Below are 15084 nucleotides of genomic sequence, written 5' to 3'. Positions count from 1 at the left end.
AAAGAGTGTGGTGGGAAGAGTCAGATAGAGAGGTAGGCAAGACTTACCCACCTTGAGTTCTTGGGAACCAAGAGGTATGAAAAATGTAACCTTTCCCCCAGTGTGCTTGTAGGCCCTAGAACTGGCCATGGGAGGTAGATCTGATTGGGTAAAGTCTTGAGGCAAAAAAAAGACATACATATCAGAGTCACACAGTATGAATGCCATCCGTCAGGTTTAGCCAGAAGGTGTAACCAAAGCAAGGGACTGCCAATGCCTATAGCCTTCTGCTCACTGTCAGCAGGGTCAATTGGAGATACCACTTATCTTCATTTAGCCTATTGACAATGAGCTTGAATAGTAGTGCTGAACAACCAAGACTATCATCACCTCAATACTGGCATACCATGTACAATTCTGCCTTTCCTATATCACTCCTCTCAGTTTCAACACCAGAGGAAGAAACAGCACAAGGAAGAGGGCGGGCAGGGACTTGCTTGGGGGTGCAGTGGTTAAGAATCTGCCTGCCAAGGCAGGGGACACAGGTTCGAGCCCTGGTCCGGGAAGATCCCACATGCCATGGAGCAACTAAGCCTGTGCACCACAACTACTAAGCCTGTGTTCTGGAGCCTGCGAGCCACAACTACTGAGCCCACGTGTCACAACTACTGAATGAAGCCTGCGTGCCTAGAGTCCGTACTCTGCAACAAAGACAAGCCACCACAATGAGAAGCCTGCGCACCACAACAAAGAGTAGTCCCCACTCGCCACAACTAGAGAAAGCCCACACACAGCAACAAAGACCCAATGCAGCCAAAATATAAATAAATAAATTAAAAATTTAAAAGAACAAAAACAAAAAAACAACTCTTGGAGTCAGGTATGTTCTGGAATTTAGAAATTAAAAAAAAAAAAAGGGAAAAAAGAGGGAGGGCAGAAATGTGTGACTAAAAGAACCTACTCACTCACCCCCAAAGTTTTCAGCCCCAGATTAAGGTCTAGTCTATCCTGGAAGAAAGTGATGAGTACTGGATCAAGCCTGTGGCTGATGTTATAATATGAAGATATAATATGAAGAGAACTAAGTCTTAAATACCGGACTAAGACTAGAGCATTTAAAAATTATGGAATAGTCAAAAGATGCTGTTAAGGTAGTTGATATCCAGTAGGAAAGGGGATTTTGACATGGTAGAGTTGGAAGGCAGTTACTAGATAAAAAACAAAACTGACTGACATTTATATCCCAGCAAATTGACATCCTTAATGAACTGGTTACACATAGATGGATAGTCTTTGCAATTAGTTTCCATATATATTGGTGTTCCATCTCTCCATTCTTTTTTTTGTATGAAATCCTGGTATGAGATCTATTATACTATTATTATTTAAATCTAGAACCAGTCCATCAATTTTCTCACTACTACTTGCAGCACTGTCTAAAAAATGCTGAGTAGATAACAGTCATACTTCTATGTCTAGAAAGACACCATCAAAGTCACAGATAGGAATGGGCAAATAAGCATTTCTAATGATGGAGGATGCTAAAAACAGTAATAGGTTTTTATGTAATAAAGGAAGAGACTGATGAGAACAAAGCTCACAGAGCAGAAATTTATTTGATACCTCAGTGCTTTCAATTTCACCTTTCAATGATCCAACCAAAGAAGAAATCCACAAAGAGGCTTATTTGACAAAGAGGAAAAACCAGTATATTATAAATGGACATTGTTCAACTGCATGACACAGAGGAAAGAAAATAAAGGTTCTAAAGAAAGAGAGTAAGAGAAAAGCAAGTGAAGGCTGATCAGGAAGTGGGACCTGAATTGGGGCTGCACATGGAGGGTGGACAGGCATGGATGATAGACAGAGCAGAACAACTCCTGGATGGATGAGAGACAATAATAAAAAAAGTGGCTGTGACACATTGCAATAGTAATACATACCGAGACTGAATTGCGGGTAATGCTCATAAATCTAACTGCAATTAGTACAGGTTTCTGGATTAGGAAGGACATGAAAAGGAAAGCAGAAGGTTAGAATGTACATGTCATTGCCCCATTAAAGAGGTTTCATCTTTCAATGGAATGAATATATCTGTCTTCTGCAGCATCAGCAAAAAAGCACAGCTTGTCTACCTGCTTTGAAAAGTAGCCTTATAGTAAAAGGTCTCTTCCCGTCTTCCCTGGATGGGCACTGCTAACTTGGGCCTCTCAGAACTGAGTTCATAAAAATTCATACTACGGGAAGGGTTTTTTGTGTGTGTGTGTGGGGTATGCGGGCCTCTCACTGTTGTGGCCTCTCCCGTTGCGGAGCAAAGGGTCCAGACACACAGGCTCAGCGGCCATGGCTCACGCTCCGCGGCATGTGGGATCTTCCCGGACCGAGGCACGAACCCGTGTCCCCTGCATCGGCAGGCGGACTCTCAACCACTGCACCACCAGGGAAGCCCAGGGTTTCACTTTTAAATGGGGTTTCTGTTTTCATTTCCTGGAGAAAATATTCAGAACGTGTTCTGTGATGAGCTTTATTTAATACCTTTACTGACTGGAGAAATTCTGTGTTTATGTTTGTTTTTAGAGAACACCCTTCATTAACTTAATCTACAGACATTTGTTGTGCACTTGTCCTGTGCCAGGCAGTTTAACAGTAAAGGAAGAAATGGAGTTACTTTAATGCTAATCTGAGTATAAACTACCAAGTATAGAGGAAGTATTGCTGGGCCTCTGCAAAAACATGGGCACAATGATGGGGAAGCTTGCTTCTCTTCAGAGATTTACTGGGGATCTGACTGGGTGTTCACTAATACAGTTTTGTTTTACAATTCAGGGGAAGGGTAGTAAATGGGCAATAATTAAACTTTAATGCAACAATAGGTTTCCAGTTATCTAGACCCTACTGATTATTGGTCAGTGTGAAATGGAGTTGTTTATATATAGGTCACCAGTTACAAAGGAAGATATTAAACAGACAAATGGGCAAATGGAAGAAATAAATTATCATTTTTGTAAGGCTTTTTTCAAAACCTAGCAATAAGCCCTCAAAGAAATCTTTATTTGATAATAGTAGACTCATAGTGGAGTTCTATATCCTATGACTCACATTCTTGCAAGTGAATAAGTTCTCTACATCCCAGAACTATTGGCAGGACCACCAAAAGTGACATGGTTGAGGTTGGGAACAGACGGTGGAAGAAAGCAGACTCAAAAGTTAGGGTGGGTTACGTTTTCATAGAAAGGACAGGAAAAGAAAACAGGGCAAATTATTAAACCACCAACATTTTACCCAAATACTTGATTTTAAAAATTCTTCATAGTTAACTGTATTCTGTGTATATAACTAAAGACAGCTCAAAGAACAAACATGAGACATACATAGTACCCTGAGATAAGGTGACTTTTTTTTTTTCCACTTGTTCCATGTGAAAAAGTTTCAGAGAATAATCTCTCTCTACATATCATAATGTGTACCTAAAATCTGAGGAAGGCTCCCATTTCCCCCTGTGATTCCATGTCCTGCATCTTACCATTGATCTACGAATCAGTGACAGCCTGGTCTTTGCCTTATTCTCAGCAAATTCCAGGCTACTGATGTCTTTGAGACGAGCCTTATATTTATTCATTTGTTCCACAACAATCAGCTCCACACAGCTGAAACAGGAAAAGAGAAAACTGTTAAGTGCTGAAGTCAATCAAATAAATTGTAGCACCCACAGACTATTTTTCAGCTAAGTGTGGTAGATGGTTGGAGGATAAAAGCTCAGAGACAGGGTTTATAATGGTGGTTCACAACTTTGGCTAAACTTTAGTATCCATCTGAGGAGCAGTTATAAGTCCCAATGCCTAGGCCACACCCCCGACCAATTAAATCACTCTCTGGGAATGGGACACAAACACTAGGCTTTTTTGGGGAAAGCTCCTTTTGCAGAAAAGGTTAAGAATCACCACTCTAGAAGGAAATCAGAGGTGCATAAAAAAGGGCAAGGTGAAATACAGGAATGCTGAAGTATTAAGACCAAAGGGATTCAGAGCCATAAGACTACAGTTAGACTAGATTACAGGAAAACACAAAGTATATGTAATTTGGTAAAATGGTATTTTAAAATACATTTGGAGACTATAATCATTCCTAAAGAGAAGCCAAATTTAAAAAATAAGGCCCTTCAAAACAAATGATGCTTAGTTGAATAGAACCTAAAGGAATTTTTCATCTTCAGCATAAAAAAGCCCAGTGGCACCTAGCAATCTTATTAAAAACATATGAACTTAAAAAAAAAAAGTCATTTGCTAGGGGAACTCCCTGGTGGTCCAGTGGTTAGGACTCTGCACTTCCACTGCAGGGGGCCCGGGTTCGATCCCTGGTCGGGGAACTAAGATCCCTGCAAGACACGCAGCATGGTCAAAAAAAAGAAAAAGAAATCATTCACTATGTTTGATATCTGGATAAAGTGACTACACTGACTCAGAAGTCCCTGGGGTCTTGCAGAGGTGATGGTGACTGGCCTTACGTGGTAGTCTTACTGATGTCCTGCACACTTTGTAGTGGGTCGATGGTGTCAGGGCAGCGGAGAATGCAGGGTGCAAATACAATGGCCAAAGCATTTGCAGACATTCGATTAGTGTCTTCCTGTAGAGCAATCCTAAGAAACAAAAAAAACAAGTGAAACTAGGATGAAAAAGGAAAATTGCAGGGAGGTAGGCAGAAGAAATGAGAGAAAGAAGATCAATGACATCAACTGCATAGTACTGGAAAGATATTCCTATCAGTTGAAGGAAGATACTGTAGACTTTTCCCAAAGCTGTTCCTTTGCCTCTGGAAAGTGTACTTTTACTCTGTTCCTTGAAGCAATTCAGGCAAGCAGATAGTTGATCAAGGAAAAATTTGTGACTCACTGCCCCAGGTCACCGTTACTAGATGAAAATATCTACAGAATGTAGACACTTTAAGGCATTTTCAAACAGTCATATAAGATATTTATCCAAAGAAAAAGGTGGCTTTCTTCCCAACTATTGCTAATATTTACAATCAAAAGAAGAGAGACTACCCCTGGATTGTCTTTGGTCAGTCAATTCCTGAGCTCCGTCTGAACCCTCCTCCTATGAATTAGGTTATGTCAACAGACACACAGGCTTTCTAGCTCGGGAGTTAGATAACAGGCTAGGCTACACAGTGCCACCATGAGACTGAGGTGTTACATGGCTCAAATAGGGCAGAGAAGCACCTGCCATGCAATCTAACTCAGCTGAGGATTTCTGCTCCAAGGAATCATAACCACCTGTTTGAGGCATTGACTTTATCAACATGAAAAAAAAAGATCTGTCAGTTTTTCATACGAAGGAGCTCTTCATTTATTTAAAAGAATCCAAGAGAAACTGTTAAGTGTTCCTTTGTTTCTTGAAGTTACCTGACTAGATGAAAGATGAGGCGTTCCAGTGTATTGAGATGAGTTCGGGAGAGCTGGTCAATCACAGAGTATACACCACGGATTGTCTCTTTCCTCTCCTGAAGGCCTGAAAGCAGTAAGAGCAGCAAATAAGAATGAATATCCTCTCTTATACACTACATATTCCTTCTGGACAGACACTAGGTAGCAAGGGAGGGTGGCTCTAGGGTTGATTTTTAGGGGTTTTAGCTATACCTGTATAGCAGAAGAACAACTCAGTTACCACTAATCTCCCTTTGCTTGAGTTCTATACTCTCTAAGCAGTCTCATGAGTTTTAATCTATAGCCCAGTAATTCTTGATTACAGCAAGGGGCAAGAGATGCCCTAGCTCTTCAGGCATTTTGTGGCAAACCAATTCCCCATTAAAATTAATCAATTGTTATATAAGTTATAAATCAGTCTTATGGGAATTGAGGAGTCAGGCCTCAGGGCCTAAACACTTCTAGGTAGGCCTTAATCAATATCCTACACATCTGTAGCACTGAAAAACTAAACCAACATGTTAGGCATGGCTTAAAGTAGATAGCCAACTTTACACTGAGTTCTTGCCTAGATTCACAATTTAAATGAATATAAATCTCCTATTTAATTTTTAAATTTGTTTATAACCTGAGTCTTTCAATCTCTTTGTAAGAAGCAACTAGGTGACCTGCTCAGAAAGTTTTCAGGACACTGACCTTTTAATGAGTTTCTAAAACAGTTAACATTTGAATAGGTGAGAGTTCACTGGCAGTTTTGTACTGACTGTATCACTTTTGGATCTATATGAACTAAACCAACTGAGAGGATGGCTAAATCATCTAATATGAAGATGGCATTCCTTTCCCAAGTGCAGGCCTTCCCTGAACCCAGGAAGCCTGTGCTTACCCATAGCTCGAAGAAATTCCTCATAGAGTTCAAAGGTCATGAGTGGATTGGGCAAATCACGAAGCCATTGTTTGAATACACTTGCAATGACGTGTATGTTATAGTCATCTAGGTTTACATTCTCAGCATCTATTCAGAGACAAGAGTTAGATAAGAAAGCCAAAACATGCAGAGAGTCAAATAATTCACTTTAGAAACTATCATGACCGAAAAATGCCTTCATGTTCTTAATCAGACTATCTTCTACAATTGAATTCCATGCTTTGGAACAGTGCTCCTACTGTGGTAAAGGAACAGTTGTTGTTTGTTGGTTGTTTTTCAAATGTCGCGGACTGACAGATGTGTAAAATAAAAGATAACAAGTTTTCATGTCAAGGCACTGTTAAATTGCTATAAATGTTTCTAAATGCTTTTTCTTAATTTCTGTACTTCTCTTGTGGACTGGTTTGTGAACGATACTTCTAGTAGTGATGCTTCAGATGACAAACATAACAAAGGCCCAAAGGACAGTTTCTAAAAGTCAGACTGATTTTAAGTCATTCTCAGAGATGAAATGACAGTGATAACTGAGCTTAGGAAATGTGAAGAAAATCTTTACTCTGCTTCACTTATAAACTCCCTAGGGTTATACATGAGAGCATTGGGATGATATAGGATGAATGATGCCTGTGGGTAGATTCTTGGTGACACAGAGACAAACTTTGCACCTATATGTGATTCAAAAAGATCTATTCCTGGGAATTCCCTGGTGGTCCAGTGGTTAGAACTCCGTGCTTTCACTGCCGAGGGCCCAGGCTCAATCCCTGGACGGGGAACTAAGATCCCACAAGCCGTGCAGTGCGACAAAAAAAATAAATAAATAAAAAATCTATTCCTTTCCAATAGTGGTGAAGAGTAGAAGTTGAACATAAAGCCAAAGTCAAACTTCTGCATACATTCCAGGACTGAGGCTAGAGCTCTACACAGATACATGTTCAGTTCACTACTTATCCATTTAAATAACTATGTCATCAATGTAGGAAGGCAAGAATATGCATCAGAAAGAGCACCACTTGGAGTCAGAATAACAGAGACTAACAGGCAATAGTTTAGATTATGGGTTAAATGCCAGCTTTGTCACTTATTGGTGGTGAGTCTTTGGGCAAGATCCTCTGTAAGCCTCAGTTTCTTCATCTGTAAACAGGGATAATAATCACTGTTTGGGAAGATTAGTACAAAGATCTGTTGTGAAAATTAATACAAAAACATCAGCACAGTGCCCTGCATCTCATCAACAGCTCATTATTCAATTTCCCTGAACCTAAATTTTCTTCTTTGTAAATTAAAGACATGATCTTACCAGACTGTTAAAAAAAAGATTAAATGCGATCTGTCTGAAGTACCTAATAATGCCTGTACAAATGATATGCAATGTATGTTTGCTGAATTGACCACATAAAAACAGACTCTTTTGAAAGCTACAAATGATAAAACAAGCACCACAGAAAAGACTGCACTCTTCTGGCTGCAAGAAAATGATCAACATGTAATGAAAACTAAGAGCATAAGATGAACTATTTAAATAAAATTATTTGGTCTTGATTTAGAGGGCACTATCTTACCTGTATCTAGACCTTGTCGAAGCTCCTTGATTTTATTAGTTGAACCAGACTTTCGGTAAATACCTTCTGTGTATAATCCATGCATTTCAATGTAGTTTATGAGTTTTTCCACCACCAAAGGAACAGTTCGGTCTTCACTGGTCAAACGGGATAATTCAACCCCAAACTGTCGAGATGATAGCTCTGGATCATACTAAATGGAAAATAATTTTTGTTTCTAAATACATTCTAACATTGTTAAATATGTTTATCCAATTCTTTAAGAGTAACTACTTTTTATTTTCCTCAAGTTTTACAATCATAGTTATGAGAGTTGGGAGGAAAGGGAATTATGATAAATGCTGAGAGTATAAATATATGAGCTGTTAGTTTCAATCCTCTTCCACTAGGAATCCTCCCGACCCCTGCCAAATAATGGGGCAGAATGGAGGCAGTGACAACAGATTACTGTTTCCCTTTCTGTTAAAAAAAAACTCTTCATGTAAAGATGGGATGTGGCAAAGGAGAAAGGGGATAGACTTTGTATGTTAAACATTCACCAAGTACCATTTGAAAATCTGTTGATTTAAAATGAATTAGTTGTCACTAATTTCTGAAGCATAAGAACGCTTCAGTGTTTATGTAAACTTAAGCGAAGTTTAACTGACTATTGATGTCATAGCTAAAGGCAGAGGCATATATTGTCACTATATGAATTAGGTTATTTCATATTTGCAACTAGATTATAGCTGGGAATAGGAATATCACCTTTCTATCTCAGAGGGTTATTGTAAAAATTAAGTTACAGGTGAACATACAAAGCACAGTATCTGGTATATGGCAAGTGCTTAATAAATTGTTAAAAGAAATAAAATAATGTTTGCTGCAATAATTAAAACAAAATAAACTTTAGCCAATCTTCTTCCTATTACTATGACACACACATGCACATGTATAACCTATTTATTTAAATGTTATGGCTATCCCTAGGGCACTGGGAATGTTAATAGTAAGACTTGCGAAAGCAAAAAAATAAAATACTTGAAGGTATTAAACAAAAACTTCAAAATAGTTTTATTTGAAACCAACTAATCTAAAGCAAACATGCTAAAAATTGTTATTTCTTGAAATTAAGGGAAAAATTAATTTTACTATTCTCAACTGAGAAAAAGTGTTCTCAACTGAGAAAAAGTGAACTCTGAGTTCTTACTGTAAAATCAATATATGTTTTTAGTTATTTTCTTTTTTTCTTCTGCAGGAGGGGGTGGCAGGGTGTCTTTAGTTATTTTCTGTCCGAAGTAATTTCCTTGTATATTTTAAATAAAAGTTTTATTGAAGTATGACACATATATAAAAAAGTATATAAATTGTTAAGTGTACAGCTTGAGAGACTTAGACAAAGTGAATGCACACTTCTTACCAGAACCCAAATCAAGAAATAGAATATAACCAGCAGTTATCTCCCTCTCAAGACCCTCCCAACTACTATGCATTTCACTTTTCACAAATAACCAGTATCTGTATTTCTATCACTATAAATTAGTCTTAACTGCTTTTGAACATTATATTAATGGTAACATATAATATGCATTCCATGAGTTAAGTTTCATTTATTTTTGAACTTTATTTATTTTTGAATAATACAGTATGTATTCTTGTTTCTGGCTTCTTTCACTCAACATTATGTTTGTGAGTACCAACAGTTTAATCTCACTGCCATATTGTATTCCATTATACAAATATACCACAATCTATTCATTCTACTGCTGATGGACATTCAGGTTTCTTTCAGTTTGGGGATATTTCAAATAGTGCTGATATAAATGTTCTTTTGTCTTTTGGCACAGATATCTATGTATATATGTTGGGTATATATCTTAGAGTGGCACTGCTAAGTCATGAGAAATGCTTATGTTCAGGTTTGATAGGTACTGCCAAATAATTTCAAGAGCTGTTAGGTTAACTCAAACTCCTACCAGTAATGTATGAAAGTTCCAATTGCTTTATATCCTTGTTAAGATGTTTTTCATTTTAGCTATTCTAGTGGGTATATACCTCACTATGATTGCAATTTGCATTTCCCTGATGATTAGTGAAGTTGGTCACCTTTTCATATGTTTATTGGTCATTTGGAAATCCTCTCTTGTGAGGTGCTTGCTTAAATTATGTGCTCATTTTTCCACAGAGTTGACCATCTCTTTCTTACTGACTTGTATGTGCTTTTTAAATATTGTAGATCCAAGCTGCAAATATCTTCTTCCACTCTGTGGCTGATTTTTTTTTTTTCTTTGAATAGTGAGTGGTTTTTGAAATTTATCTAAAACCTTTTTTGTATTTATTGAGATGACCATATTTTTTTCTTTATTAGTTCAATGTGGTGAATTACATCAACTGATTTTTGAATGATTTTTTCAAAAAAACTGACTTTTTCCATAAACCAACTTTGCATTTATGGATTAAAAACCAACTTTATCATGAAGTCTTTTTTTTTTTCATCTGTCATTAGCACAGATTCAATGTACTAACAATTTGGTTAAGGCTTTTACATCTAAGCTTATGATACAGCCTGAACTGAAATTTTCCTTTATCCTTTTCATGATTGACTTCAAGGTTTCACTATCTTCATTCGTCAATTTGGGAAAAAAAGTACTGAAGTATTTACTCTTTACCATTCTCTGGCAGAGTCTGTAAAAGACTGGTGTTGTTTCTTCCTTAAACACTGGGAAATATTCAATGGCAAAACCATCTGGGCCTGAAGATGTCTTTGTAAGAAGCTTTTTCAATTACAGATTCTATTTTAATAGATATAACTCTTTAGATTTTCTATTTTTCCTTGACTTAGTTTAACTTAGTTGTGTTTTTGTGGGAATTTGCCCAATTAATCTAAAATATCAAATTTATTAGCATCAAGGTGTCCATTTTAATGTTTTATTTTCCTTTTAATGTTTGCAGTATCCACGGTGTATGTTTTTCTTCTTGTGAATGATTTGGTTTTTTAAAAATTCTCTTTATTGATCACTCTTGCTAAGAGTTTATGCATTGTCTTTTCAAAGAACTAAAATTTAGCTTTGTAGCTTTTTACCTTTTGTATAAATGTTTTTCATTTCATTTATTTATCTTTATTATCTTCTTTCTATTGCCTTTGGGTTTAATTTGCTGGGTTTTCTTTTCCTACCTTCGAGAGATGGAAGTTTACATAATTTCTATCCTTGTATCCTTTCTAATGTGTATTATAATGTATTGTACATTAATAATGTATATTAATATATACTCAAAGCTATAAATATTCCTCTAATCACAAATTTAGCTATACCCACACATTTGTTGTGTCATACTTTCCTCATCATTTCGTTCAAAATATTTTTCCATTTTCATTTGAGGATTGTCTAGTTATCTTTATGTTGATTTATAGCTTAATTTTATTCTGGTCAAAGAATATACTCTCAAAATATTCAGTCCTCTGAAATCTGTAGGGACTTGCTTAATGGCCCAACGTATGATCAATTTTGTCAAATGTTCCATGTGCAGTTGAAAAGACTGTGTATTCAGGCAGTTGTAAGATGCAGGATTCAATACACATCAAGTAGATAAGATTTTTTTTTTTTTTTTTTTTTTTTTTTTTTTTTACTATATTCTGGAACATTTGCATTTTAATAGAACTGAAGTCTTTATCCAAAGGAATAAATGCATTCTAGAAGTAAGGAACTGGTCAAGCAAGTATAGTTTTGAAATTGGATATTTCTTTCTGGTACCCATGAACACACAATCTTCCCGGACTGGGGCATGAACCCATGTCCCCTGCATCAGCAGGCAGACTCTCAACCACTGCGCCACCGGGGAAGCCCCAAGTAGATAAGATTTTTAAGCGTGTTTTTTTTTTTTTTTAAAAACAAATTTATTTATTTATTTATTCTTGGCTGTGTTGGGTCTTCGTTTCTGTGCGAGGGCTTTCTCAAGTTGCAGCGAGCGGGGGCCACTCTTCATCGCGGTACACAGGCCTCTCACTGTTGCAGCCTCTCTTGTTGCAGAGCACAGGCTCCAGATGCGCAGGCTCAGTAGTTGTGGCACACGGGCTTAGTTGCTCCGCGGCATGTGGGATCTTCCCAGACCAGGGCTCAAACCTGTGTCCCCTGCATTGGCAGGCAGATTCTCAACTACTGCACCACCAGGGAAGCCCACGCGCGGTTCTTTTTTTTTTTTTTTTTTTTTTTTCCTTGCGTTATGCGGGCCTCTCACTGTTGTGGCCTCTCCCATTTGCGGAGCACAGGCTCCGGACGCGCAGGCTCAGCGGCCATGGCTCACGGGCCCAGCCGCTACGCGGCATGTGGGATCTTCCCGAAACGGGGCACGAACCCGCGTCTCCTGCAACGGCAGGCGGACTCTCAAGCACTGCGCCACCAGGGAAGCCCCCAAGCGTGTTTCTTAAATCAGTTGCATCCTTACTGAATTTTTGTCTTCCAGGTATTGAAGCTATAATAATAGACTCTTCTAAAGTTAGAATTTTTATAGCTCCCTAATGGCTTGACCATTTCATCATTATGAAATACCTTTACCTGAAGTAATGTTTGTTGTCCTAAAGTACATTTTAGTATTTTTACAGCTACACCACTTTTCTATTGGTTAGTCTCTGCATGCTATATCTATCCTTTTGCTTTCAACCTTCTGTATTTTTTTAAACATATTTAAGTATGTTTCTTGTAAATAGCATATCATTGAGATTTTTCAGTTGGTTTTATTGTAGTCTTTTAAAAAAATTATTTATTCTGGCTGCTCCAGGTCTTAGTTGCAGCACATGGAATCTTCGTTGCGGAATGTGGGATCTTTAGTTGAGCCATGGACTTCTTAGTTGTGGCATATGGACTCTTAGTTGCGGCATGTGGGCTTCTTAGTTGCGGCATGAGGACTCTTAGTTGCGGCACGTGGGCTTCTTAGTTGTGGCATGAGGGCTTCTTAGTTGTGGCATGCAGACTTCTTAGTTGTGGCATGCATGTGGGATCTAGTTCCCTGACCAGGGATCGAACCCAGGCCCCCGGCACTGGGAGCACGGAGTGTTACCCACTGGACATCCAGGGAAGTCCCTATCCTAGTCTCTTTTTGTTTTTAATATATATATTTTTTGGCTGCATCAGGTCATTGAGGCATGGGGGATCTTTCGTTGCAGCATGCAGTCTCTTCGTTGCGGAGCTTGGGTTTCTCTCTAGTTGTGGTGTGTGGGTTTTCTCTCTCTAGTTGTGACGTGTGGGCTTAGCTGCCCCACAGCATGTGGGAACTTAGTTCCCTGACCAGGGATCGAACCCGTGTCCCCTGCACTGGAAGGCGGATTCTTTACCACTGGACCACCAGGGAAGTCCCTATCCTAGTCTTTTAATTGAAGTGTTTGGTCTATTAACATTTAATGTAATCACCAATATATTTGGACTTATATCTATCAATCCACTATTTATTTTCTTTGACCTGATTTATGATTCTGTTTCTCTCATTTCTCATCTTCTCTTAGATTAATCAAGTATTTTTTGTTTTTCCATTTTCCCACCTTTATTAGCTTTTTAGCTATATATTCATTTGCTATTCTTTTAGTGGCTACTTTAAAGACTACAACAAATACTCAAAACATATTTAAGTCAAATATATTTATTTTTGGCTGCGTTGGGCCTTCGTTGCTGTGCGCGGGCTTTCTCTAGTTGCGACGAGCAGGGGCTACTCTTTCCTTGTGGTGCGCAGGCTTCTCATTGCAGTGGCTTCTCTTGTTGAGGAGCATGGGCTCTAGGCACACAGGCTTCAGCAGTTATGGCATGCAGGCTCAGTGGTTGTGGCCCGTGGGCTCTAGAGCACAGGCTCAGTAGTTCTGGCACACGGGCTTAGTTGCTCCGCGGCATGTGGGGTCTTCCTGGACCAGGGCTTGAACCTGTGTCCCCTGCATTGGCAGGCGGATTCTTAACCACTGCGCCACCACTTCTCAGATAATCCAGGGACCTTGGAATAGTTTAACTTCATTTTCCCAACCACCTTGGTGGTGGTGTTGTCACATAATTTAATTCTCTTTATATTTTAAGCCACAAGACATTATTATTGTTTTTAGTCAATATTCATTTATATTTACACATATTATTTACTCTTTCCATAGCTCTTCACTCCTTCCTGTACTTCTGTTTCTATCTGAGATCATTTTCCTTCCGCCTGGAGAATCTTTAGTATTTCTTTTACTGCAGGTCTGCTGATGACAAATTCTGAGTTTCTGTCTGGAGTGTTTTCACGTCATTTTCACTTTGGAAGGCTGCTGTCACCAAGTACAGAATTCTGAGTTAGCTTTATTTTCTTGTAACACTTAAAATATGCCAAGCCACTGTCTTTTTGGCTTCCATCATTTCTACTGATAAGTCAGTTGTCAGTCTTTTCACTGTTCCTTTAGCAGCGGTTATTTTTTTCCCTCCTCTGAATGCTTTTAAGAAATTTTCCTTTTCTTCCATTTGGAGGACTGTTCATCTGGTATGATTTTCTTTGTATTTATCCCACTTTAGGTTGAAAGTGGTTGATGTGTTGACCATTAGCTCTTAAAATGCTGCTTCTCCCTTGTTCACTTTTCTTCCTGGACTCCAACTGCACACATATAAGAAACTTCCATCCTTTCCCATATGTCTCTATGTTTATTTCTGTATTTCCCCATTCTTTTTACTCTCCATGCTTGGATGTCTCTACTTATCTATTTTTCAGCTCACCAATCTTCTCTTCTTCTATGGCCAATACACTGTTAAACCTATCTTTTGAGTTTACAATTTCAATTGCATTTTTAATTTTTATAATTTCCATTTGGCTCTTTTTTATATATATATTTCAATTTTATGATAAAAAAGACATTTTAAATCTTTTTTTTTCCCCCCGGTACGCGGGCCTCTCACTGTTGTGGCCTCTCCTGTTGCGGAGCACAAGCTCTGGACGCACAGGCTCAGTGGCCACGGCTCACGGGCCCAGCCGCTCCGCGGCATGTGGGATCTTCCCGGACCGGGGCATGAACCCATGTCCCCTGCATCAGCAGGTGGACTCTCAACCACTGTGTCACCAGGGAAGCCCCATTTAAAATCTTTTTGTCCAGCATCTAAACATATTAATTAAAAATTTTTTAAGTACGTGTCTGAATTCAGTAATGGGTCATCTATGAGTCTACAGATATTGTCTGTTTACTTCTTAGTCTCATTTCTTTTTTTTTTTTTTTTTTTTTT

General features: G+C 38.4%; 1 protein-coding gene and 1 non-coding gene across 2 annotated transcripts in view; one reads left to right on the top strand and one right to left on the bottom strand.

Annotated features, from left to right (window-relative positions):
- MYO9A (myosin IXA) overlaps positions 1–15084 on the bottom strand; it is a 224341-nt gene that overhangs the window by 23884 nt on the left and 185373 nt on the right. The window contains 5 exon segments of the mRNA XM_007467841.1: positions 3503–3626; positions 4484–4615; positions 5381–5486; positions 6288–6416; positions 7889–8081. Coding sequence (XP_007467903.1) covers positions 3503–3626; positions 4484–4615; positions 5381–5486; positions 6288–6416; positions 7889–8081 — 684 coding nt within the window.
- TRNAG-UCC (transfer RNA glycine (anticodon UCC)) lies at positions 4273–4345 on the top strand. Its single transcript has one exon. It is a non-coding gene; the product is annotated as a tRNA-Gly (tRNA).

Source organism: Lipotes vexillifer, unplaced genomic scaffold, assembly GCF_000442215.2.
Source record: "Lipotes vexillifer unplaced genomic scaffold, Lipotes_vexillifer_v1.1 scaffold792, whole genome shotgun sequence".
Taxonomy (NCBI): Eukaryota; Metazoa; Chordata; class Mammalia; order Artiodactyla; family Lipotidae; genus Lipotes; species Lipotes vexillifer.
The sequence above is the reverse complement of the archived record's forward strand: the minus strand, read 5'-3'. Positions and strand labels throughout refer to the sequence as shown.